The sequence below is a fragment of the Equus asinus genome, chromosome 5, assembly GCF_041296235.1.
Source record: "Equus asinus isolate D_3611 breed Donkey chromosome 5, EquAss-T2T_v2, whole genome shotgun sequence".
NCBI classification, from domain to species: domain Eukaryota; kingdom Metazoa; phylum Chordata; class Mammalia; order Perissodactyla; family Equidae; genus Equus; species Equus asinus.
In genome coordinates this window covers 78,617,423-78,644,671 of record NC_091794.1, presented here as the reverse complement: position 1 = coordinate 78,644,671, position 27,249 = coordinate 78,617,423, and the positions used below count along the sequence as shown (strand labels likewise).

The following is a 27,249-nucleotide window of genomic DNA, read 5'->3' as shown; positions in this document are numbered from 1 at the left end:
CTGCATAATCTGTTTCTTTCAAGCTGATTTTTTTTTGTTAATTTGCTGTTGTTTTTCTGTTTATTTGTTCTGGCCTCTGATGAGGATTTTTAGGCTGCTTAATTTTAAAACGGTTTATGATGAGGACTTTTAGGCTGGTTACTTTTAAAACTGCAGATGAGAAGCAGGCTCCAAGGACTGGAATTTTGCTTGCCCTTTTGAGACATTTGCGTTTGTGAAGGAAGGGGGGATGACCTTGTAGGGACCTGAAATTGGCCACCCCAGGATATGTCTCTTTGGTATCGGGATTGTTTGGGACTGATTGCTTTTGATGGGCTGGGACAGGGAAGGAGGCTCTGGGGAATGGAACTTGCCCTTGTTGGGACACATTTACACTTGTAAGGTAAATCTCTACCTGTAAAACGTGCCTCCCTCTCTGTACCAGGAAGAAGAGATGACCTTATCCCTAGAAACCCTTAATGGGTAAGGCAAGAACTTAAGTTGGTTGCTGTCTGGCAATCTCATGTAACTGGTTTAGGGTGGTGGCGTCTAACCTTTCTAACCTTTACTTAATCCGATTTGATTCTTGTCTAAAAGTCATGGGATCACCCAATGACCAGACCCCACCTGCACTGATACCATTTTAACTTTTTTTCATGTTCTTTCCTTTGTCTTCGTAAAGAGATGACTCACATACCTATGCCTTAAATTTAGCCCTAACCCTCAACTCGGGGCAGCAGCAGGAGCTCTGACTGCCCGTGGGTCTTGTCCCCATGCACCAGCTCTGCCTGCCCATGGGTCCTGTCCCCATGCTATTCCACAGTATTCTCTAAATAAAAGAGTGCTCCTGCCAGATCTTGAGAGTCTAAGAAATCTTTCTTTCGACTCCTCGGCTCACCGACCCCGCATCAGCCTCTAGATCTGGTAATCCTTGTTTTTTTTCCAACTTTAAGAGTGGTGCAATAAATATGTGACTGGGAGCACTGAACATGTGGTGTGCTTTGTCAACTTTGAAATTCAGTATAGGATGGCCAAAGGGGTGGGTTATCTGTTAGGAACTCCCTGATGACTGTATCATTAGGTCTTTCCTCTTGGACTGTCTCTAATGTCCTTGCTACACAGGTGCAAGCCTGGCTGCTACTATTTTAGGAACTTAGTGGGAGAGGAAGCTGAGGACCTTAGAACATGGATTCGCTTAATCCCCATTTTCTGTATGGTACCTCCAACCTCATCTATGCCTGGTGCGCCAATCCAGAAATCTTCTATTTTACCCTCTTCTGAGAATAAATCTCCAGTCTCTTGTTACAGTGGTTAGGTTTAAGGGAGAGATTCTGAGGATCTAACTACGTTTTGGACAAACTTTCAAGTAATCTTATTTTTATCCTCACTTCTAGATGTACCTGGTACTGCAGAATCTTGACTCTTTGAAGAGTTTTGTAGTGCAAATGAGTTTGCATCTCAGCTTTCTTCACTTCTGGCTTAGCATTCAGCTTTCTCAGGTATGCTAAATTGTCCTGCTTCCAAACTTTTGTTGTTGCTGTTTCCTTTTTCATTTTCTTTAGCCTTCTAGATTTACACTTTTCTAAAATCCCTTTACTGTAGTTTTAGTGGGTTTCAGAAATCATCATATTTACCCAGTCCTTATATCTTTATATTAAAATCCTTAAAGGAATTACCTTACCAAGAAGTCCTGATATCTTTGAATACGTCTCTTGGTTACAGGTTCAGTTTTCTATTTCAGAGACATTAAGTATACTGAATCATCTCTGTCTTTTATTTTTATTAAATTCTAATTTTTAATTATTTTCTTTTTCATCTAAATCACTGAATATCACAAACCTTTCCTCTATGTCAATAATTTGATTTTCAGTGGTGTCTACTCTGTTCTTCGTTCTTTTAAAATTTATTAATTAATTCTGTAATTAAGTAATTTGGTCTTCAATCTATTTCCTTAGTTCTATAATATCATCTTTTATCTCATTTTGTTGTTCTTTCATCCCATCACTGAACTCTTATTCATTAAATTCACATTATAATGAGTTGTTTTATAGTTGTAGAGTTGTTGTATAGTTGTAAGGGACTTACAACTTACTATTCATTGAGTTACATTTTTTTGGGGACGGCGTTTTTGTCTTTTGCAGGGCATTTTCTTGCTTTCATTTTGTGTGCTGTATGTTTGCACAGTTGACATGGGGATTCTTTTAATCTTCTTCATGCTTGTTTTGACTTAGATGAATTCCTGTCTCTCATCCTCCTGTATCTGAGACCAGCTACCATGTGGGTGCTGGTTATTCTGTATTCTATGTACTGTTCTATGGCGTCAGGGAATGATGTGATTGGGAGGGCTGGAAGGGGTATAGGAAATACAGCTAAGGTACTGTAGAGTCTTTGATAGACTATTTCTCCTTCCTGAGATTCTGTTAAATATTCTTGTTTCATTCCACATCATGAAGGAGTTGCCTATGTGTGGCCATTAAGAAGGCTACTACCAAAATAGAAAATAACAAGCGTGGGTAAGGATGTGGAAAAACTGGAACCCTTGTGCATTGTTGGTGGGATTGTAAAATGTGCAACCACAAGAGAAAACAGTATGGAGGTTCCTTAAATAATTAAAAATAGAACTATCATGTGATCCAGCAATCCCACTTTTGGGTATATATCCAGAAGAACTCAAAGCAGGATCTCAAAGGAATACTTGTACACTCACGTTCACTGCAGCATTTTCCACAACAGCCAAGAGGTAGAAGCAACCCAAATGTCCATTGACAGATGAACAGACAAAAAAACGTGATATATACACACAATGGAATATTATGCAGCCTCAAAAGGGAAGGAAACTCCGACACATGCTGCAACACGGATGAAACTTGAGGACACTATACTAAGTGAAATAAGCCAGTGACAAAAGATAAATTCTGTATAATTCCACTTAGATGAGATATCTAAAGTAGCCAAATTCAGAGAAACAGAAAGTCAAATGGTGGTTACCAAGGGCTGTGGATAGGGGACAAAGGAGAGGTGCTGTTTAATGGATATAGAGCTTCAGATTTGCAAGATGAAGAAGTTCTGGAGATCTGTTTCACAACAATGTGAATATACCTAACACTACTGACCTGTACACTTAAAAATGGTTAAGATAGTAAATTTTATGTTGTATGTTTACCACAATTTAAAAAAAAGGAAGTTCTATAACACTGGCAGAAAGACAATTCTCCCCACAGCTGCTTTGTCTCACTCCTATGCAGAGTGACTCTACCTTGGCAAGAAAAGACATGGGGAAAAACTAAGCTCATGCGGTAAAGAAAAGCCTTCATCCTCTCTCATGGGGAAACAGTCACATATTTTTGTCAGTTTCACACAGTATAATCTAGTTTTCATCTTCTCTTTCCCATCCACTGGGTGGTTTTATTTTGTTTTAAGACAGGAGAATTGCCAAAACCCCCCAAAACCCTAGGGCTTACTTCTGCAGGATGGATCCCTTAATGACCAGCTCTTCATCCAAGTCTGCTTCATTAGCCATGAAGAGCAGCCTCTTTCCCGTGCTGTCCACTCCAATGAAGTCACGCTGCTCCACTGAATCATACAAAAGAAGGAAAATCAAATAGAGCCAGTTGCCTCGCTTGCATGACTAAGTCAGGGGATAGGGCACCTGCTCACATTGCTCTTGGAACCAAATACAGGATTGAGTGTTATGTAGTACGTACTCACCATAATGTTTACAACATGGGCAGTCAAAATGTTTTGTATTGCTTTAAAGGATACCATTAGGTTAACTGGTGAAGTTTGAATAAGGTCTGTAGATTAAAGTATTGTACCAATGTAATTTCCTATTTTGAGACTGCCCTTTTGGGCAAGAGGGTGGCGGGGGGAAGATACACGTTGATATATTTAAAGGTAAAGGGAATCACGTCTGCAATTTATTCTCAAACAGCTCAGAAAAATAATAAGTATATATATAATATATTGCATATACATATTATATATTGAACATATATGAGAGAATGAGAGAGAATGACAGAGCAAATGTTAACATATGGGGAATCTGGGTAAAGGATATATAAGTGTTTTGTACTATTTTGGTAACCATTTTGTAAATGTCAAATTATTTTAAAAATAAAAAGTTACAGAGGTGATGAATATGTCAATTACTTTGGTTGTGGTAATCATTTCACATTGTCTACATATATCAAAACATCACACTGTACACCTTAAATATATATAATTTATTTGTCAAAAATAAATAAACAAAAATTAAAAATAAAAAGTTAAAAACAAAAAGAGGGGCAGTTGAGATACTACTGCTTAGCCAGCTAAGTGGATAAACTACAAGCTACGCACGGCACAGAAATTTCCTAAGTACAAGGAATTCTTTCTCTGCAAATAATAACCTAGGTCTACTCACTGTGAAAACGGGAATAACATAATTTACGGACATTCACATTTAACCAACATTAACTATATGTTTACTATGCACTAGATTTTATGCTGTGTATGGGAACATTCAAACAAAATAAGTGGCATTTTTACTAGATATGGAGAGTTCTCTGACAGATAATGGTCTTACAAGCTGCCATATTATTGCTGTTTTCTGTGTTATATTTCTTTCCCCCAACCAGATTATAAACTTTTCAAAGGCAGGCTTATGATCCTTTTGTCTCCCATAACATCTAGTATAGTGTTGCACACAATAAGATTTGCTACTAACATCTGTAATGTATCTATTTAAGCTTTTTCACATGGAGGCAGGATAGCATAGTGATTGAGAGCCTCTGACACTATACCACCTGGGTATGAATTCCACTTACTAACTGTCTGCCTTTGAGCAAAATACTAAACCTCTCTGTTTCTCAGTTTCATCTGTAAAAAATGGAGATAATAACAGTGCCTACCTCACAGGCTTGTTATGAGGACTAAATGAGTTAATATTTGTAAAGCTCTTATAATAGTGCTATTAACTAAAATAGTGCTATTAAATGTTCAAATTTAAAAAAGTAAACAAAATACATGCTCTCATTTGATCCTTACAACAACCAAACAAAGCAACGATTTAATACTTCTTTGAAAAGGAGAAACTGCAGGTTGAGCGCTAGGAAAAATGAAATCTCTAAAGATGAATTTCTCTGTCTCCTACTGACAGACAACAGCTTCGATGTAACTGAACATGCTTCACTGTTGGCTGCTGCTGCTGCTTGTATACCTACAACCAAACGTATTACTCAAGTGTATAATGTGTTTAGCTCAGGGGCTTGAAAGCACATCCTTCAGATGGCCTCTGGTCATCTTATCATAAGCAGTGTTTGAATCTGAAGAGGCAGAAGCTATCATAAAAAGTTACATGTTGTTTTTTTCAATAACCAAGACTAGTGAACTCCAAAGAAGGAAGGGTACATAATATCAATTTACCCTTAATAAAACCAAAGTAAGTTTTACAGAGAATTTCAAATGCCACACAGCAGCTTTGACATATATCAACTCATCTATTACATGGAAACTTGAGAACATAACAAAGTCTGCAAAGGCCTGACTATGAGCCAACATTTTAAAAAGAAACACAGAGATGTTATTTTTGGATATAATTTGGAGTGCTTACCCTATCCAAGTCCTTAGGCCCACAAAAACCTTGAATTACAAATGTCCTGGGAGCAATAATTTCCAAAAGGCAATTTTTAAGCTATGTTGCACTTTAGTTACATTCCCCTCACTCTCAGGCTGCCCTCCTTGTATTTGCTTCTTTGTAGCTACCATAGTAACTGGGACCGCAGAATATGATACAAATTATAGGAACTTGGAAAGGTTTCTTTCTATTCTGCTTTAACAAAGTGAATTCTGCTGTGGGAGCAGAACAGGTAACATTAGAATGTCCATCCTAAAAGAAAGGTTCCACAAATAAGGTTAAGAAAGCAGTTGAAACTATGAACTTTCATTTAAAAAAATTCTGTCATAATCAACTATCTACATTTTTTCCTAGTTATATTCTACTTCTCTGCCTGACCCTTCTGTCTCTTCTACAGCCATTTACTTATCCATTCATTCATTCAACTGATACATATATTTGTGTACCTCCCTGTGACCGGTATTATGTTTGGAGTGTGGAATTCCAACTCATAATTTTATGAGGCCAGCATGATCCTGATGCCAAAACCAGACAAAGATATTATGAGAAAGGAAAATTACAGTCATACCCATTTATTATATTAAATACAAGGATCCTTAATAAAATATCAGCAAACCAAAACTAACAGTACATATAGCAGATTTAAAGGCATTACAAATTTGCTGCAGCTCCTCCTGTCAAGAGGTAAGGTGTAGAATGTAAAATGGTACAGTCATTGTGGAAAACAGTATGGTGGTTTTAATTAAAAAATTAAAAACAATTACCATATGATCCAGCAACCCCACTTCTAGGTATACACTCAAAAGAATTGAAAGCAGGGTCTTGAAGAGATATCTGTATACACATGTTCATAGCAGGATTATTCATAACAGTTAAAATGTGGAAGCAACTCAAGTCCACTGGAAGACTAATGGAAAAGCAAAATGTAGTATATACATACATGAGATTATTATTCAGCTTTAAAAAGACAGGATATTCTGTAATATGCCACAACATAGATAAAAGTAAAAAGTCATATGATTACTGGAAGGGATGCAGAAAAAATGTTTGATAAAACTAATATACTTATTATAAAAAAAGTCAACCAATTAGGCCTGGAAGAGACTTCATCAACCTCATAACAAGTATGTACAAAAACCTGTAGTAAACATTATTTTAAATGAGAGATGTTGAAAATATTCCTTTTAAAAACAGGAATGAGAAAAGAGTGCTAATTACTATTACTATACTATGCGCATATATATATATATATATATATATATATATATATATACACATACATACATGCATTAGAAGTCCTGGCCAGCACAATGAGGCAAGAAAAAGAAATTAGAAACATAAAGGCTAGAAAGATGGAAACAAAACTGTATTTGCAGAATGTTTGAATGTTTACAGAAAAACTCCCAAAGAATCTACAGATAAGTTGTTAGAAATAATAGGAGAGTTTGGCAAGGTAGCTGAACCTAAGATTTACATACAAAAGTCAACCGTATTTCTATATATCAACAAATAAATTAGAAAACACAATTAAAAAGAAGATACCAATTGCAACAGTATCAGAAAACATCAAGTACCTAGAACTAAATGAAACTAGAGTGTGAGACATCTCTCAGAAAACATTACAAAACTTCATTAAGAGACATTAAAGGCCTAACTAAATGTAAAGATGTACCGTATTAATGGATAGAAAGACTTAACAAGGGGCCAGCCACATGGCCAAGTGGTTAAGTTTGTGCGCTCTGCTTCAGCAGCCCAGGGTTTCACCAGTTTGGATCCTGGGCATAGACATGGCACTGCTAATCTGGCCATGCTGAGGTGGCGTCCCATGTAGCACAACCAGAAGGACCTGAAACTGGAATATGCAACTATGTAATGGGGGTCTTTGGGGAGAAGAAGAAGAAAAAAAATCTTGTTTTCTAAAAAAAGAAGACTTAATAATGTAAAAGTTAATTCTTTATAAAATGGTCTATAGATTGAATGCAATTCCAATAAAAATTTTAACACGTATTCATGAAACTTGATAAGTTGATTCTAAGAATGCACATGGAAGAGTACAGGGCCAAAAATAGCCAGGACACTTCTGAAGAAGAAGAGCAAGGAGAAGAGACTTGCCCTATCTGATACTGGGACTTATAATAAATCTATACTAATTATGATTTAATTTTAATACTGTCACAGGAATAGACAAATTGACCAATGGAATAAAACAGAACCCAGAAACAGACCCAAGCATGTATGAAACTTGAGAACATGGTAGAGTTGACATGGCAGATCAGTGAAGACAGGAGGGCCTATTTAATAATTGGAGCTTGGAAAAAGGGTCATCCACAGGAGAAAAAAAGATTAAACTGGATGTCGACCTCACACCATGCACAAAACACAATCCTAACTGCATCAAGGAATTATGTCTCAAGTATACAACTTTAAAATTCTTAATAGAAAAAATATGTTAATATTGTTAAGAATTTGCAGTAAGAAAGGAGTTCTTTAACAAGACACAAAAAGTACTTTTAAATTTTTGGTAAATTCAGAACTTTTGTTCATCAGAAGATGTCTTAAAGAAAGTGAGAAAAGAGATTTGCCTATGGTTGCCATAACATGTATATCTTGAATTACAATTCTTTTGGCTAATCCCAAATAAACTTGTTTTGAGGGTAAAAGAAAAAAAAGAAAGTGAGAAAACAAGTTTTCCGGTTTTACATTGGGAAAATATATTTGGAGCACATCCAACTGACAAAGGATTGGTATACAAATCAGTAAGAAAAACGCAAATAATCTCATTGAAAAACTAGGCAAAATATATAAAAGGGCATTTCACAGAAAAGAAAATAAACATGACCAGTGAACAAACAGCAACACTCGAACTCACTAGAGGAAAGAAATGTAGAGAAAGATCACAATGAGGTAAGATACCATTTCACTCCTGCTCAATTGACACAGAGTCTGGCAATACCAAGTGCTAGAGAGTAAATGGAGCAATGAATTCTTTTAAATTGCTGATAGCTGGGGAAACAGATAGTTACTTTGGAAAAGAGTAAAACAGTTTAACGTTATCCTCAAAATTGAATATTCATATATCCTACAACCCAGCAATTCTACTAAGAAACTCTTGCAGATGCCCATTAAGCAACAAGTACATGAATGTTCATAGCAAAAAACTGGAATCAATCTAAATCCCCATTGCTTGAAAAGAATAAATAAACTGTAGTGTATTTATACAGTGGAATTTTGTATAGCACTCAAAATGAAGAAACTATATCTGCACATAACAATAAAGATGAACCTTGGTAATATAATACTGAATAAAAAGTAAGTCCCAGAAGATTATATACATCATACTATCCTCCTTTTAAATAAAATTAACAGCAATTAAAATCTATACATATGTTTCTAGGGATACACAAAGCTGAGATACAACTATACGAAAAAGAAAGCAAAAAAAAAAGATAAGTACGAGTCAGCAAGGTAGTTACCTTAGCTAAGGACAATAGTGAGTTGGGCGAAGGGAAGAGCACATTGGTAGAAGTTACTTTAAAGTTTGAGTCAGGCAGTGGGTTAGAAAAATGGAATTAATTTGAGAAAATTTTTTCAGAATTAAAGACTTGAATTTTCAGATTGAAAGGCCCATTAGCATGCAACACGGGATGATGCTAGATCATACTGAGGCATATGAACGTGAAATTTTAGAACTTTGGAAACAAAAAGAGCCTATAAGCTTCTGGAAAGAGAAAAAAAAAGGTTTCTTACAAAGAATCAAGAATCAATGGTGTTAGACTTCACGGGAAAGCTAGAAGACAGTGAAATAATACCTTCAAATTTTTGAGGGGACATGATTTCCAAGAGAAGTTTATACCTAGCTAAAATATCAAACAAGTATAAGAGCAGAATAAAGACATGCAAAAGCTCAAAAAACCTATTTTTCACAAACCCCATCTCAGAAGGCTACCACAGGATGTGGACCACACACACAAAAATGTGGATATGGGGCCAGCCCAGTGGTGCAGCGGTTAAGTGCACACTTTCCACTTTGGCGGCCCGGGGTCCACTGGTTTGGATGCTGGGTGCGGACCTATGCATTGCTTGCCAAGCCATGCTGTGGCAGGCGTCCCACATCTAAAGTAGAGGAAGATGGGCATGGATGTTAGCTCAGGGCCAGTCTTCCTCAGCAAATAATTATAATAATAATAAAAAAATGTGGATATAAACTAAGAAAGAGAAAAATATGAGATTCAAGATATGAGAGTGAGGGGTGAACATAAAAGGACATCTACAGCACAGCAACTAATCCAGAAAAGTTCTAAGAGAGATATCTTCAAGAATTTGAAATTGAGGGAACACCTAACGTGTGCAAAAGTAATGAGAGGAAAGTCACACAACTGGGGATAAGGTTGAATTACGGAAAAATACATAGAAAACTAAGCAATGAAAAAAACAAGAAAATTAATTTTTAGGAAAATACAAGGAAGAAAGAGAAAAGTAATCATATACTATAAGGTTCAGCTGTGAATATCATTTATAGTTGTAATAATGTAAATATTAAATATTCAGTTCATCAACACTACAATATAAATAACTATATTAGGAAGCTGAGGAGACTGAAAGTTTGTGTGTGTGTTGGAGGCAAAGGATATAGTAAAATAGAACTAAATCTTTAAGTTTCATAGTACGAAGCAAACAGAGAAATCAAGACAGCAAACAAAAGCTAAAAATATCAAGACATAGCAAACAAAAGCATGTCACTTGGAGATATGGAATTAAATGTGAAAAAATTAGCTAAAAATGTTGAAAGTGGCTGGCTCTGACTGAAGTGAGGATAAACAGGGTAGGGGGTTGCTATTTATCATAATCTATCTTGGATAATTATATTACTCTTTAAATTATGGGCATATAAAACCTTGATTAAAATAAAAACTAAATTCAAAAAAGAAAGAAAAAGAAAGCCCAGGCTATGGAGTCAGAAGGCATGGGTTCAAGTTCTGATTCTACCACTTACCACTGATGTGATCTTGAGCAACTATTCACAAAGTACTAGTAGGCCATAAATGGATATAAAAACTTGGTAAATAAAACCACCTAGCTCCATTCATTAGATTTTAGCTTGAGAGCAAATCCTGATTACCTTCGTTTCTCACATAGGGCTTGGAATAGATTTTATATATAGTTTATCCTAAATTCCACATCTACATCAAAATTTAATGCATTTGTAAGTCAAGGATCTGATTTCATACCAACTACCCTCTCTGCACATGAGTAAATTGCTCAGCTCCTTCTTTTCAAACATCCTGCCTTTACATACATTTCCCTGTAACTGAGACATTAAATTGCCCCCTGTATTTTGCACATGCTCCTATATTGTATTTATCATATTGTGACTTATGAATTCTAGTATATTTGAACTTACTTCTGTATACTGTTTTCTCAATCAGAAGTATTTTAATTTTCAGACTGCAAGGATTTCAAGTCATTTCCATTGGATATAATTAGGAAAAAAAGGGATTGGGGGAGAAAATGGGGACTGAGAAGAGAATTTAGATAAAGCAGAAGCCCAAGCAGGAATGGGATTCTTTTTTTCTTTTTTTTTTTTTGCAGTACAGCTTTGAGAAAAATAAAAGAAATGGAAGCAAAAGAAATATAAGCTCAGAACTGCCTGCCAACATTTGTTAGTGTAGAGGGAGCTAAGCTGATTGAGAGGTGACAACCAAGTGACAGCTTTCACTGTGTGATTCTGAAGCACAGTGACATATACTGACTCTAGTCTGGACTCAGGCTATATACTCTAAGAACTGGGGAGGAGTTTGAGAAATACTACAGTGAACTGGCTGGGTTAAATAACAGCTTCCTAGAACTTTTTCCATTTTTAAATATCCCAAGAGACAAAGTGGAACTGCAGAGATAACAGTCAATAATTTGTCCAGAAAAAGAGTCCCTTACTCAATAAACATATCATCTTCAATAAAACAAAATAAAGCACAGCTTAGCTAAGTTTCTGGGTCCCTCTCACACCTCCAAGTCATCCAATTTTTTCTGAGAAGTTGATACCTAAAAAAGGCTAGAAAGCAGGCCTGTTTGAATCACCAGAAAAAGTTATGTGTTGTCCTTCAAAGAAGTTTATCTAGACATTTAGGCTGCCACTTGTAGTTTCCCTTTAGACTTACATGCTATTATGCAAACAAAAACATTTTGATATTTTGTGGTCTTTAAAGCATTGCCATTTTACATAAAATATGAAGTTTTCCGTTTAAATATGTACTGTAGAATGCTTACAAAGTTATTAAATGTGATTTCTTAGGCTACAGGACCAAATTACTTCCCATAGGAATATTTCTAAAAATGTGAAAATGGTGATGATATTAACAGCAATTACAATTTATTAAGCAACTACTATGTTTCAAGCAGTAGACTGCATGCTTTTACAGACATCTCATTTCATTCTCACAAAAAATTCTGAACGGATTCAGTCTCATTTTATAGCTAAAGAAAATGAAGTCCAGGACCATTAGATAATTTGCCCAGGATCATACAGTTTTTGCCTGGGGAAGAGGGGACTGCTGGCTGTTTTGGCACATAATAGCAGCCAAGAGGCAGACTAAATATATAAACTGAGAAATTTGGGATTCTTTTAAAAAATGCTTATCACTGAAATGCATAGCATTTCATTGGAGGAATCTAAAACTCAGTTATTTAGGTGAAGCATAACCTTCAAATATAACAAAATATAGATATTGAGGAGTTCAAAAAGTCATGTTAAGAATGAAAATTCTTTCTAAAACACAAATCTAATTACACCATTCTCTTGTTTAAAATTCCTCAATGACTCCCCACTGTTTCGGAGAGAAAGCTCAAACTCTTTAGTCTGATCCCTGTATCCTCTTCAGTCCCATTTCCTGCTTCCCTGACCTCGAAACTCACACTCCAGCTGTAAAGCAAGTTACCCCTCCGCATCATACTTTCCCAAAGAAGATAGAAGAGCCAGCTTAAAGGAACTTCCACTGGCCATGTTGTGACAATTTAAGTATCAAAACTTTTTAAATGGATAGGTAGATAGATACTAGTTAATTTAAAATAAAATTGTGAAAAGGTATGCATTTATAATGACACTTAAGAGATAAAAGTTAATATGAAATGTATTAAACAGTTCTAATACCAAGAAGAGTAACTATAATAGGGTATTTGATTTTTTTAAATTGTTATAAGTAAAGCAGTATGGAAAAAAGAAATAAAAACATTCATATTTATAAAATCGACATCTGTTTATAAAGTCTGGATATACAGTTGTTTCTATCTGTGTAGGTAGAAAAGGCTGAATACAGGGAACTGAGAGTAGGCAAACTAAACCTCACAAAAATAGAAACCATATCAAGAACAAAAGGACTGATTGACATGAGGATCATACATAGTAACAAGGTAGAAAGAGGATTCAACAATTAATCTGCACCAGTGATCACTTGAACACAAAAAGCAACTAGAAAGAAGTTTCAATGCTATAATCCAAAATTTTAAGTTAACCAAATGCTCTAAAGAAGAGAGCTAAAAACACAAACTAGATTACTCAAATCCCAGGAATGAAAGCTCTAGGTGGCTCTATTAATAATAATAAGATACTAATAAGCCATACATAGCTTCTGATAATTGTAACAAATTACATCAATATATAATGACAGGACAATGGGTTATATAATACTGGCTAAGTAAAACTTAATGAACACATCATTTCAGGAAAAATTAAAACCTATATAAAAAATGTGATCTTATAAAGCTTTTTGGCCATAAGTTTAGTTATCAAAAGAAGCCTAGTCAGGAGGTGGTGGTGGCATCTGGCTGCAGCCCTGCACGTGTGCAACTATCCCTGGGGAGGCAGAGGTGGCCGGGAGCAGCCCCATGTGCACATGCGCATGCATCAACACCTGAGGGGAAGTGGTAATAGCGTGGCAGTGGTCCCATCCCACGACAGTTGGTGGAGCAGCAGCAGAGGCAGCAGTCCGACCTATACAACTCCCTTCAGACAGGATGGGAGCACCTGGTCCCCAGTAGAGGCACCCTCAATACCAACTCCATCAGCAGGGGGGCTGCATACAAGTCTCCAGGTCCCTGAGCCCCGACTAGTGACAGCGACACTCACGAAGCCAGCACTCATGGCAGTGGCATAACAAGCATCCCCAGACAACTAGGGAACAGCAACACAGGTGGTGCATGAGACAATGGCATCTGAGCCTGCGGAGAGCCAAGAACATGAGACCAAGGCAACCAAAGCTGTACCCAAATAAAAGGTGATTACTACCCCAAATGTGCTGGCAGAGGATCAACTCACCAAATACCATGAAGAACTACAGTAACACGGCAGAACAGAAGGAAAATGACCACTCTCTAGAAACCAAATCTGAAGTCACAGAAACTTACAATCTGACGGAGAATTCAAAATAGCAGTCATAAGGAAACTCAATGGGTTACAAGAAAACTCAGAAAGATGGTTCAATGAGCTCAGGAAGAAAATTAATGACAGAAGGAATACCTCACCAAAGAGACTGAAGCTTAAAAAAAAAGCCAAACAGAAATTCTGGAGAGGAAGAACACAATCAGTGAGATAAAAAATAATGTAGAAAGCACAAAAAATACAGCAGACCTTATGGAGGAGAGGATTAGTGACCTAGAATATGAAAATATAGAAATGATTCAGGTGAAGAGGAGAAAGAACTAAGAAACTACTTTTCAAAAAAGTAGCAGTCAGGGAATTGGTAACTCAGGTTTGAAATACTCTGGGGAAAGCAATCAGGAATTATGCCTTATCAAAAACTGACAACAGGTCAATAAACCAATTTCTGTAACCTTGGCTGGACTAGAGTATTATTCCTTTTCTTTTTGGTCTGGTAAGATTACTATAACTCTCTGAAGATTAAAAAAAATTAAATAACCTACTACTAGAATCCTAGGAAAACATCAAGACAAATATGTTGTAATCCTAAGAAAACAAAGTATGGTTAACAACTATCTCGTTTATTGGTTATTTAGGATGATTGGAGTACTCAGAAGAATCAATCATACTAAATTTGTAATAATTTTAATTGCTTAAATGTATCTAATTAAATTTGTAATCAAGGTTTAAATACTTTCAAAAGAACTGATTTTAAATTAGATTTTTTTGTTTCTTAGATAAATTGCATTCAATTTTTTGAGCCTTAAATACAATACAAACAGTTCAGATGCTCCTCTCTGCATACAAAAAGCCTATTGGATATTACAGAACCTAATCAATAGTTATAAGCCTCTTCAAGACAGGGACTGTGTCTTATTTGACTTTATGTCATCAACCCCTAGCATGGTACCTACAGTGCAGTAGGTTCTCAATAAATGTTTCTTAAGTAAAAGCATGAATGACAAAATAAAAATTATAAAAACCCAACAAACAAATAAATCAAACTCCAGTTTCCTTACCTGCTTTTTTTTTTCCCTTTTGACCTGGAACTGGTTCTAAGCTATCTTGGCCTTTTCTCATTAACATGGCAAGTGATGCATCATGAGCTCTGAAAAGGTCCACAACCTCATGTAAGGCAACATCTGTTATCAGATCACAGCTCAGGACCAGTACATCTGTCTGTCACATGGAGAAAGGGAAAGTCAATTATCACAAAAAAACAATGGATCACACAAATCATCACAGGATAAACTTACAATGGCTTAGAAGCAACACAAACTGGACACTTGTTTTCAAACCTTTTTCACAGCAGCAGAGTAAGTAAAATAAATGGGGTTATTCTAATTGAACTGTGCTGGAGGAGAGCCTGAACTATCGACCTCCCTTTTGTGTGTGCCTTACTGCTACCATCCCTGAGTCACCTCTGGAATCCTGGGCACTAAGGAACGGAACCTGAAAACCACCACATTGTCTATTTCCATGACTATGGAATTAATGATCTTAAATTTATACATCCCTTTACAGCTTAAAAAGCATTTTCACATAGTTTGATGATTCAATATAGTTAGGAAATACTATAAAGCAGTCACTTTGCTACAGTACTAGGAAATAACAGGATGAAGATAATACAACGCCCCCCTCTTTGGGAAATCAGTCTTGTTAGTAAACAATTACAATACAACCTCAGGTATGTATAAAAGCACTCATTTAATCCTTATAACAATTCCATGAGTATGGGATTGTCACTATTATTATTATTAGTCCTCATTTTTGGGGGTAAAAAAATATGAGACCCTACTACCACAGTGCCTGCGTGGCACATAGTAGACAGTAACTGTCTGATGAATGAATTAATAAAGTAAAAAAAGATTTTCTTGGGCTGGCCCAGTGGCATAGTGGTTAAACTTGCATGCTCTGCTTTGGGAGCCCAGGGTTTGCCGGTTCAGATTCCAGGTGCAGAACTATGTACTGCTTGCTGTGGCAGGCATCCCACATATAAAGCAGAAGAAGACGGGGACAGATGTTAGCTCAGGGCCAATCTTCCTCAGCAAAAAGAGGAGGATTGGTGGCAGATGTCAGCTCAGGGCTAATCTTCCTCAAGATTAAAAAAAAAGATTTTCTCACAGCAGTGGGTTTTCTGATGGCAATTTTAGTAATTCAGATTAATTACAATAATAACTAACATTGATAATTAACATTTATAGAATGTATACTATTGGCTAGGAATTATGATTAATACTTTGTACGCATTATCTCAATCTTCAAAACCCCTATGCTACTGTGCTATTATTATTTATACTTTACAAAGAAACAGGTTTATAGTAGATATGTAACTATCTAAGATCTAACAACTAGTGATGACTATTCATTTAACTAAAGAATTTGTACTATTGAACAGTGTTTAAAGAAATATAACTTTGCTAGTTTGAAGATCCTTTTAAGGGAGGTTCTAGTCTGCAGTACTGGGTACCAAAGAGACCCGAATTTAGATCTTAGGCAGATACTCTAAATTTTGGTCTGTCTAGTCCCCAATCTATGGGTACTAGATACCAGTTGGAGTATCATATTTTAAGAGCAAACTTGATAAACTGAAAAACTACCAATAAGATGATCAAGATGGTGAAAGAGCGAGAAACTGTGACAGCTGAAAGAACAAAAGTTGTTCAGTAGGGAAAAGAAAAGATTGTGTGTGGGGGACCCTGCGCAGGACAAGGAGTAGGAGTGGGGTTATAGCACTCTTCAAATACTTGACAGTCTTAAGGAAGAACTAAATTTCACCTGAATAGCCCAACAGCAAAACTAAAAATGAATAGGTAAAACATGAACAGAAGTATTTTTGGTTTCCATATTAACTTATATCTGTCAATCAGAGCTAGTCAAAAAGAATAATTTGGTAAGGAAATGAGTTTCCCATCATTAGAAGTGCTCAAGCAGATGGGGCTGGCCCCGTGGCCAAGTGGTTGGGTTCGCGCGCTCCGCTGCGGGCGGCCCAGTGTTTCGTTGGTTCGAATCCTGGGCGCAGACATGGCACTGCTCATCAGGCCACGCTGAGGCAGCGTCCCATATGCCACAACTGGAAGGACCCACAACGAAGAATATACAACTATGTACTGGGGGGTTTTGGGGAGAAAAAGGAAAAAATAAAATCTTTAAAAAAAAAAAAAAAATTAAAAAAAAAAAAAGAAGTGCTCAAGCAGAAACTGGATTATAACTTGCCATGATTCACTTATGTAACATTTATTGAACACTTACTCTATGCTCAGTCAGACACTATTCTGGAACCTGGAGGAAAGTTGGACTAGAAAGTATCAAATGTGAGTGGCTAAGAAAGATTACTTAATATATTTGAAACAAATTTCTATCTATACATTCTGCCATTACGTTTTATCATAAATGCAGAAAACAGAAGGCCAAAAACAATCAACTGGAAAATTCCTTATATCGCAATCTAAATCGACTACACTGTTTCTCAATAGCATACCTACTCTTTCCCAAAGGTGGCTTAGGGAAAGCCTGGTTCCTACTGCCCTTCCTGAGTCAACCAGGGCAGCAGCTCTTTAATTAATTTTATTTTCTAGGCTTCTGTATAAGCTTTGGTTTGGAAAACAGGGTCTGTACTTTAAAAAGTCTGAAAAACACTGAACTAAATTATCACTGGTTTAAGAGTAAAGTGGATATCGACGTGGAAATTTTTGTAAGTGGTTCCAACTTTTCTAAGACTTTAAAATCAAGATTCCTCCTTTGGGTGGGGAAACGGATGATTTCAACCCACATTCTAGGAAAGCAGAGTCATATTTGCTCAGAAAGTAAGGCTCAAAAATCAGAATGCCTTGTCTTACTGCCCGAGATTTCTTACCCTGAACATACAATCTGTACCAGAACCATCGTTTCTTTTTCTACATATAACTCATTATTTATACCTAAACAATTCCTTTTGAAGGCCTCTTTAGGTTAAGAAGTTCAAATGTGGATTTTTTTCCCTACTCTTCTACTTAAGGCTCTCTTACTTCCTTCTGAATCTTAACTCTGAGCCACAAAAAAAAAAAGTCTCTCCATATATTTCTTCTTAGGAAAAAAATTCCTAAGACTGCAACTCACTATCCAGGAACCACCAAACCTTCACAAGTCAGCCTATAACACGCCAGCTAAGGAATAAACAGCCTACAGAATCTACTTCTCACAACAATGCTTAGAAAGGCAGGGCGCACGGGCCATTACTAAAGACATGTCGCTACAGAAGTTGCCTCATTTCACTATAATGAAAATGACGGTTTGCTGAAGAAAAAAAAATCTCTTTTCTATTTTTCTAAGTTTCTCTAATAAGATGACTGATTTTTGCAAGCTGACTGCTCTACAATAAATTGAGTTACTAAGTGTACCCCAAAGTGAAGAACATGACCCCAATCCAGATGCCTCTGAAGTGGGGACAACGCCGTTTTGGAAAATAAATGCTGTTATCATTCAATATCTGCAAAAAATAAATCTGTCAGTAGAGTGAATGCCAAACAAGTCCTGCATAATTGTGAACAGTCTGCAGCCTCATTTTTCTCTTTGCTTTTAGATGACTTTTTGCTAAGCTGAATGCAAAATCCCCAAAGAGCACAAGGAACAGGCTCCTCCCCCCAGTGTCTGGTTGCCATCTGTTCTCAGTGTGAAAAGAAAGGCATCAGTCTGAAAGGCCAGGGCCTGGGATACAGATGAAGGTGCTACTCTGTCAGGCCCTCTCCTGCCTGTGTTCCCAGAGAATGCACCATGTAAGATTCACTGAGTCCAAACACATTCCCGTCCTCTTTACAGCTCTACCACTTCCAAAGGAAAGTCTCTGCTGTCTGATCAATGTACTTTGTTTCCAAAGCTGGAAATGCTGGAAGAAGAAACAAGTCTCAAAGGAAAACTAAATCATCCTTACATCTTCATAATACTATTTTTCTTTACATTTTTATAGAAGGTGTAATAGAAAGAATATAAATGACTACTGTTTTGATTTTTATTCTAAAAATGTAAAGCCCACACTAGAAATGCAAATGTTCTTCTACTAACTGGAGCCCACAAAGAGAAAGTGGAAAAACTGCTAAGAGCCAGAAGTATTTCTGATCACGTGTGACCACAAACCATGAATAAACACAGACTGTTTGGACTGTGAAGCAACCGTATATCTGAAGTGCAATTAACTTGCAAGTCCCCGGGGCACACCGACCCTCAGCTGCTTGTGTTTGGGAGGAGGAGTTCTCTTCTAACGCCAATAATATGCCTCTTTTACTGCAGAGACCAACCGGCATCTCCACAGGCCTCCCCACTGACTACTCCAAGAGTCCTCAGGATGCCTTATCCCAAGATTGCTCCTCTAGAGGAGCCAGGGCAAGGTCAAGGGCAAAAAGCACAGCTCTTAAGGACAGCAAATGTGTGCATTTTTGACAAACTGGAAACATACAAGGTCTTCAAGGGACGGCAGAAGACTGCACTTTAGTGTTTGGGGAGAAATCAAGACACCCAGGAATTCAAAACCCAAACTGCTGCCAGTTAGTCTTGGCTAAAGCAAACAAATTAAGCTTAGAAAACCCAATTACCAAGCCATGGCAAAGCCCAGAAATCTCTCATTACAAGAACATTTTTAATCAAGCCAAAACCACAGAGTAAAACTAGAAGAAAAAAACAAAAGTTAAATCAGAAAACCGGATGTGTGTGTGGTGGTAATGGTGGGGTGGGAGGTGGGGACAGCTACTGGGAATAGCCTCTTTTCTTTTCTGGCAGCTGTTCTATGACAGATTGTTATAAATAACACAATCTGGCAAACAATTTCCTATGGCATGGAGAAAGAGACACACACTCCCCTGGAAAAAAACTGTCAGGGCAAGGTAACTACCATGCTTATACCCACCCAGCACTTCCACAAACGATGGCTATGATCCAAATCACCACTCTGCACTCCACCCCTGCCCACATGGAACTAATGAGTTCAGTTATTTGGTGTGACCATGAATGGTCACAATTTACATTTTCCTATGTGGGCCAATCTCAATCCAATCCCCAAGAATAGTTTGGTGCTTTAATAAACACCATTGGCTAACTGCAGTGGAGACCTCCCCAAGCTCAATTTTGGTTGAAAACGCTTGGAAAAGATTCTCAGTCTGCAGTCCCCAAAGAGCACAGCAAAGGGCCAAATGCCACTGTTTTTACTGAGGGTGGAGTAGTAGGTACAGGAAGGAATGACCAACTCAGTAAGAAAGAAATGTGATAATCCTTAGGCTTAGAGCTCAATATCCTTCCTGTGTTCCTTAGCTTAGTCATAGTGTCACCACCATCCAGGATCTTAAATGAGGAATCTGGCCAAAGTCTAGGAATGAAGTCCTCCCTCTCCTACCCAGTCCCCCACCCCAACATCTCACTGGTCCCCAAGTCCTCCTCTTTTATTTCCACTGCACTGCCTTAATTCAGGCCTCAAAATATTTTTCTACTCTCTTAACTCGTCTCTCTTACGCCAGGTTTCCCCTATTCTAATCCATATTCCAATTTCTGCTGCTTATTTCATTTCCCTGCTTAAAGACACCCTAAAATAGTGTTCTCCAAACATAAAAAAAAAATGTTGAAGACTTATCCACTTACTCCCACTTACTTTTTAAGTTTGTTTAAAAATACACAAATCACTATAAACGATACAACATGCTTTTTATATAATATATACAAAAATAGTTTTGAAAGAAGAAAAACTGAAAGAATTAGAGATTCTAATATGTTCCTCTGGTACTCCATCCTGCACACTCCCTGGCTTTGAGAACACCCCACTTTGGAGATCACTGCTCTACGGGACTGGGTTCAAATTCCTTATCATGACATTAAGGGTCTTCAGAATAGGACTCCACCTACCTAATTCAGGCTTCTTTCCTACAATTTCCCCTCCACATAGCTAATATTAATTTGCTAGAGTAAACTGCCAAGAACGCATTCTCTATTCTGTCTTCCCACCCCACTCCACATTCATCCATCAAGATTCAGGTCTTAGCAAAGTTATTAAAAAGGGCAGAGCTGGGGCCGGCCCACGTGCCACTGCAGCAGCCCAGGGTTTCACTGGTTTGGATCCTGGGCGTGGACATGGCACCGCTTGTCAGGCCACGTTGAGGCGGCGTCCCACATGCCACAACTAGAAGGACCTGCAACTAAGATACACAACTATGTATCAGGGGGATTTGGGGAGACAAGGCAGAAAAAGCAAAAAAAAAAAAAGATTGGCAAGAGTTGTTAGCTCAGGTGCCAATCTTTAAAAAAAAAAAGATTTAAAAAGGGCAGAGCCAATATATTATCTCCTCCAGAGGTGAAGTCTTTTCTGATCCATTATAGACCTTAAATCTCTAAATTGGATTACACGGGCTTTTTTCCCCATACAGACTTTGAACTTCATAAGGAGGTCTTTTATCTTTGTATACACAGAGGCAAACAAAAGCATCAGTAAATGTTAGTACAAATGTTAAGCTGACTCAAAGATTAAAACATCCAATTTTAGGGCGCCGGCCTGGTGGCGCAGCAGTTAAGTGCACATGTTCTGCTTCAGGGGCCTGGGGGTTTGCCGGTTCAGATCCCAGGTGCAGACATGGCACCACTTGGCAGGCCATGCTGTGGTCGCCATCCCACATATAAAGTAGAGGAAGATGGGCATGGATGTTAGCTCAGGGCCAGTCTTCCTCAGCAAAAAAAGGAGGATTGGCAGCAGTTAGCTCAGGGCTAATCTTCCCAAAAAAACAAAAAAAATCCAACTTTAGATGTTTAAAAACAGTATATTCCTGACAGAGCTGAGTGACCTCTTTGTAGAGATTTCGACCGTTCAGAGTTAGGACAGGGGCCACAAAGGCAATTTTGCAGCTCTTAAAGCAACAAACCTGCTGCCTCCAAAGGGCAGGCAGCAATGTCTGAAAGAAATCAGATTCAGCTGTCCTGGAGGGCATGGCTGGAGGGTGATATGCTACATTTATAATTCTTTTCTTCGAAGAATCTTTTTAGATTTTTTTTCCCCTTTTTCTCCCAAAGCCCCCCATTACATACTTGTGTATTTTTTTAGTTGCAGGTCCTTCTAGTTATGGCATATAGGATGCCACCTCAGCATAGCTTGATGAGCAGTGCCATGTCTGCACCCAGGATTCTAACTGGCAAAACCCTGGGCCGCCAAAGCAGGGTGTAGGAACTTAACCACTCGGCCACGGGGCTGGCCCCTACATTTATAATTTTAAAATGAAGGTTCAACATTTATAGTTCCAATAATTATAGTTCATTCACTTTCCCTATGGGAAGTTTTCCTCTTTGGGTTAAGAACAAATAGAGGAATTCTACTCATCCTTCCTGTATGAAGCTAAAAAGTAACCGAGAATGTGTTAATTTCTAACTCTGTTAAATGAGTTCTCTATAAAAATGCTAGTCACCTCTCTTCCAGGATTTAGATATCTGCAATTTAATTTTAATCTCCAAATGCACTGATATTAATAGAGAAATAACAAAGGCTTTCTTGTCCTCTCAAATCAAACCTTCACTTTGAAATAATTTATTATTCTGAATTTATATCAAATAATTTCATTCTTTTTCTTTGGTCAGACATAAACAGTCCACAGGATAAAAACATTATTGCCCCATTTTAAGACCATGGAAAATGCTCTTAAAATTACATTACATATTTTCTCCCTGTAACTTGAATTTTAATTTCATCCTGAGGTATGACATAGAAATACTGTTCAGTTTACTTGGAAACTAGAAAGGTTGGGAGAAGGTCAGCAGAGGGTGGTTAGGGGCTGTAACAAAGGGGAGTTTATAACAACATGAGACAAAGACAACTAAGTTAAAAAAAAAACAAAAAACAAAACTAAAATCAGAATTTTATCACCCCCAAAAAGCACCTTCTAAGATTAGGTATGTTTTCCTTTCCTATAAATTCCACATGTGACTTTGACTAAGTCATTCCCTCTTTGGGCCTCAGTTTCCTCATCTATAAGATGAGAGGGCTGCACCAGCTCTGAAATCCTTCATGGCATAAAACTGTATGATTACAGGGGTCAAGCTAGTTTCAATTCTTTATCTAGAGCTATGTTCTGGGTTCAGTGGCGTTAATAATGGTGGTGACCTTAAAGTCCTGAGTTTCTCATCAACTTTAGGAATCATCAAGAAAGATTAAATCATGTTAAGTATAATTTTGATGCTCAGCACATTTAATTAAACTTGAATTCTTTCAAAAGTAATAATCCATGTATGACATGTATGACAACTCTTAGTTAATCAGAGAAGTCAAGCACAAAAATCCATAACCAGCTAACTATCCTGGTTAAAGAGAATGTTACTATCCAAGTTCATTCGTTAAAGGATGTGTCTCTAAATACATTTTCAGCAATAGCCTGAGTAATTACATACTTTTAGGGTTCTAATCCATAAAATTCCAGTTTGGAACTGTGAAACAAGTTATCAGCAGTGACTCCATTTTTTACTCTGGACTCTATCTTGCTAAAAATAAGAAACTGTGCTGATCTTGCTAACTTGCCAAAAGGGAGTTATTTGCTGAGAAAGGATTTTCTGAAGGACTGTGCAAAAATACACTTTTTCTGGTAAGTGCAAGATGTTGTTGAGTAAGCCAACGACCTGTAATATAAATTTACCCTCCAATCGTAAATCTTAAAAAACAACTGAGGTAATTGTTCTGGGCTTTCTTTTTTGCTAATAAAAACTCCTGACTTTTACTCCTCAGAAGGATACTTTCCTGGCTGCTACCAGAATCTGTGTCCCCTAAATTATAATTCTAATACCCCAAGTAAAAGCCCTCCTTTTGTTTTGCAGTTGCCTCTTTTCTTTAAGTTGACATATTTGGTGTCAGAAGTGAGATCTGCAGTGACTTCCTGCCTGTTTCCAGCACCATCGCTGGTTTCAAGCAAGGTACTTGCATGAGCCCTTCGTGCTCCATTGTTTCTCTGATGACCTTAGGTTCAGGTGGTAAGTCCTCTTGGTTCCAAATCTCCCACCTTGGTTGAGGTTCTGACTTTTATTCTGGGTGTCTTTTTGAACTGTTTGAAGGGAATTTACTTTCTCTTTGGGTGAGTACATACTTGTAATGAGAGGTGCGCAGCCTAAGACTGCTACGGGGACTCAACTCCTGTTTGGGACTCCTGCTGGAATTATAACGGAAGTATGCTGTCTAAGACTGCTATGGAGACTCAACACCCAGTTGGGACTCTTGCTGGAATTATAATGCAAAGTACATAGTCTAAGACTGCTACAAGGACTCAACCCCCATTTGGGACTTATGCTGGATTTATGTTTAAAAATTATAGGCCCTCTGCATATAAATTTTTAAAGAAATGGTACTGGTATACCAAGGATGATTTAAAACTTGCTTGGCCCCAATGGGGCTCTTTTGAAATACCTAAATTAGTTTATTTGTACACAATTGGAAAATAAGAGATCTAAAATTAAGCAAGTGAAATATGAAGCTTATTTTAATTGGTATGTTGAAGACTCCTTGCAAGTGACCTATCATGTTCAAAAGGGGAGAAAACACATAATTCCTGGTGTTTTAGAAGAGCTTTTGGAAAAAAGGGCCCCTCAAAGTAGAGACATTTTAGAGAATCAAAAGCAAGACAGGTTCCATCTGGTGTACGGACTAGGCTCTTATGCCCTTCTGGAAATGGGTGAACTTTTGAATAATTTGAAATTGTAATGGCTGTTCCGGGGAAACTTTGTTTCAGAGAAGTCCACCTTAAGGGGTACCCTTAAAAGAGGATTCCAAACCTTTCAGAAACAATGGAATGCATTCTTGCCTGGTATGAATAAGTTTCTAAAAGACAAAATGACTTCAAAAAGGATCTTTACAGCATACAAATAAAAAAAAATCTTTTATTAAAATCTTTGGCCATCTGAGTAGGTAATCTTAACTTAGTCCCTCTGCCAGAAACAATTTGGATCCAAGTATTCTCTTGAGTTTTGTATCTGAGACATGGCTAAAATTTTTAAAGATCTCTGTGTCTGTCTGTATATCTATGTTTGTATGTCTTATATACATTATATGATATTTTTCTACCTCTGGATAATACTGCCAAAGTTAAACATTTATATAAATTAAGTATTCCTAAAACTGTCAGAAATACAGAAACTAACCCAAATGTTTTTCAAGCTCACATGATCTGAAATAATCTTTGATACGCAAGAAAGAATTTTAGTTTGTTGGTTTAATAAAAACAAGCATGTCTTCAGAGTTATCGATACTGAATGTAATGCAAACATACAACTTTTTCTACCTGGGTTTATTAGTCAAATAAGCTCATGATATTTCTGTTACAGAATTTGTTAACAAGAAAAATAATTTAAGATGATGGTTAACTATTTAAGGTCTCATACAAACATATTTGTTAAGAACAAATGTTTAAATAAATGTAAATAAGATAAAAGCTTATACTAAGTTAAACTAAATAACGGATATTCAGGGACCGGCCCCGTGGCCAAGCGGTTGGGTTCACGCCCTCTACTTCGGTTTTGCTGGTTTGGATCCTGGGCATGGACATTGCACTGCTCGTCAGGCCATGCTGAGGCAGCGTCCCACACAGCACAACCAGAAGAACATACAACTAGAACATACAACTATGTACTGGGGGTGCTTTGGGGAGAAGAAGAAAAAAGAAAAAGAAATAGATAGTCATTGAATATCTAAATCATTTCCAGACAGGATGGTATACTGAGACATTGATTGCTAAACATAAGTTTGTCTAATTTTGGTTTTCTAACTTTTTTACAGAGAGAAAAACAATATTTGGGTCTATCAATACACATGTTTTGTGCCACACTGAAAAGTTTGCTGTAAAGAGAAACATGCTTCTAGAAATTATGAAATGCGTTTATGGATTTGCTAATCTATTACAGAATGCTAATATATGACAGACACTGCACAATTGCCTGCTTCCTAGTTTTCATTGGAAAGCAAAGATTACAAATAGTTTTAAAAAGCTGAAAGAAGAGCTGAGAACACAAAATGAACCAAAGAGAAAATATCAGAACACTTAGAGTAAGAAACATAAATTAACTCTGTGCAAACTGTGTACACTGATGCTGGGAGAATGCAAATAGACCAGTAGGCACCTGTTTGTAAGATGAAAAGCGAGAGAATCCCATGAGAGCTTTCTCCAACTATAGAAGGATTTACTGTAACTTTTTATTTTTTAAACTATGGTCACAGACCATTGATAAATTATGATTAACATTTATTTAAATAGAGAATATACATGGTATCTACATTTATCAATATTGATAAATTCATTATAAATTTATTATCTATATATAAATAAAATAATTTCCTAAAATGCAAAATAGAATGCACATATGGAATATACTAAAAATAGGAAACATGTCAGTTTATTAAACTTTTATTTCAGTTACTTAAATGGTTTTATACACGTAGGTATATACTAGACCATAATATACACTATATTTCTTGCTGTGGAATGATCCAACATGTTTGAAAGCCTTGCTCTTATACCACAGTAAACTGAGCAACAGAAAGGTCTATGTGGCCAGATGGAGAGGCCAGTATAAGAACAACCACTCTTTCTGTCCCATACAGAGTGATAACTCCTCAAGGCCAGACTATAATCATTCTTTGACAGGCTCATACTTTGTTGCCTTGTCTTTTCAGATTTACAGTCAGGCAGCAATCTTTGTTTAAAAATAGGGGAAGCCCTATTTCTTTCTTTTTTTTTTTCTAACATTTTATTTTTGAGGAAGATTAGCCCTGAGCTAACATGTGCCACCAATCCTCCTCTTTTTGCTGAGGAAGACTGGCCATGAGCTAACATCCATGCCCGTCTTCCTCTACATTATATATGCGTTGCCTGTCACAGCATAGCTTGAGAAGCAGTGCATCAGTCCACACCCGGGATCTGAACCGGCGAACCCCGGGCCACCAAAGCAGAACGTGTGAACTTAGCCACTGCCCCACTGGGCTGGCCCCTCCCCTATTTCTTAGAAGTACTTGCAAGATTGAGAATTCTGATGGTGGCTCCCCAGACATTTATTGCTCTGCCATCAGTTTAGAAGTTGTTGTTCCATCTTTCCAACCTTCATTCTGCCTACTCAACTCAGAGCAACCCTCTTCAGCAATAATGTAGGGATCCTGTTGCCTCTGTCTGTTCTGTCATTCCCAGTCAAGGAGAGCAAGATCAAGATGAACCTATGGACACAAGTGAATCTCATACTGTAATTTCCAAAAAGCATATGGTTTATTTTAACTATATTA

General features: G+C 37.2%; 1 protein-coding gene across 4 annotated transcripts in view; it reads right to left on the bottom strand.

The window, feature by feature from the left end:
* EIF2B3 (eukaryotic translation initiation factor 2B subunit gamma) overlaps positions 1–27,249 on the bottom strand; it is a 129,113-nt gene that overhangs the window by 70,012 nt on the left and 31,852 nt on the right. For all 4 annotated transcript variants that reach the window (XM_070510037.1, XM_014828065.3, XM_070510039.1 and 1 more), the window contains exons 4-5: positions 15,023–15,182; positions 3,441–3,552 (exon numbers count right to left, since the gene is read on the bottom strand). In XM_070510037.1, coding sequence (XP_070366138.1) covers positions 3,441–3,552; positions 15,023–15,182 — 272 coding nt within the window. The remainder of the gene's footprint in view (positions 1–3,440; positions 3,553–15,022; positions 15,183–27,249) is intronic.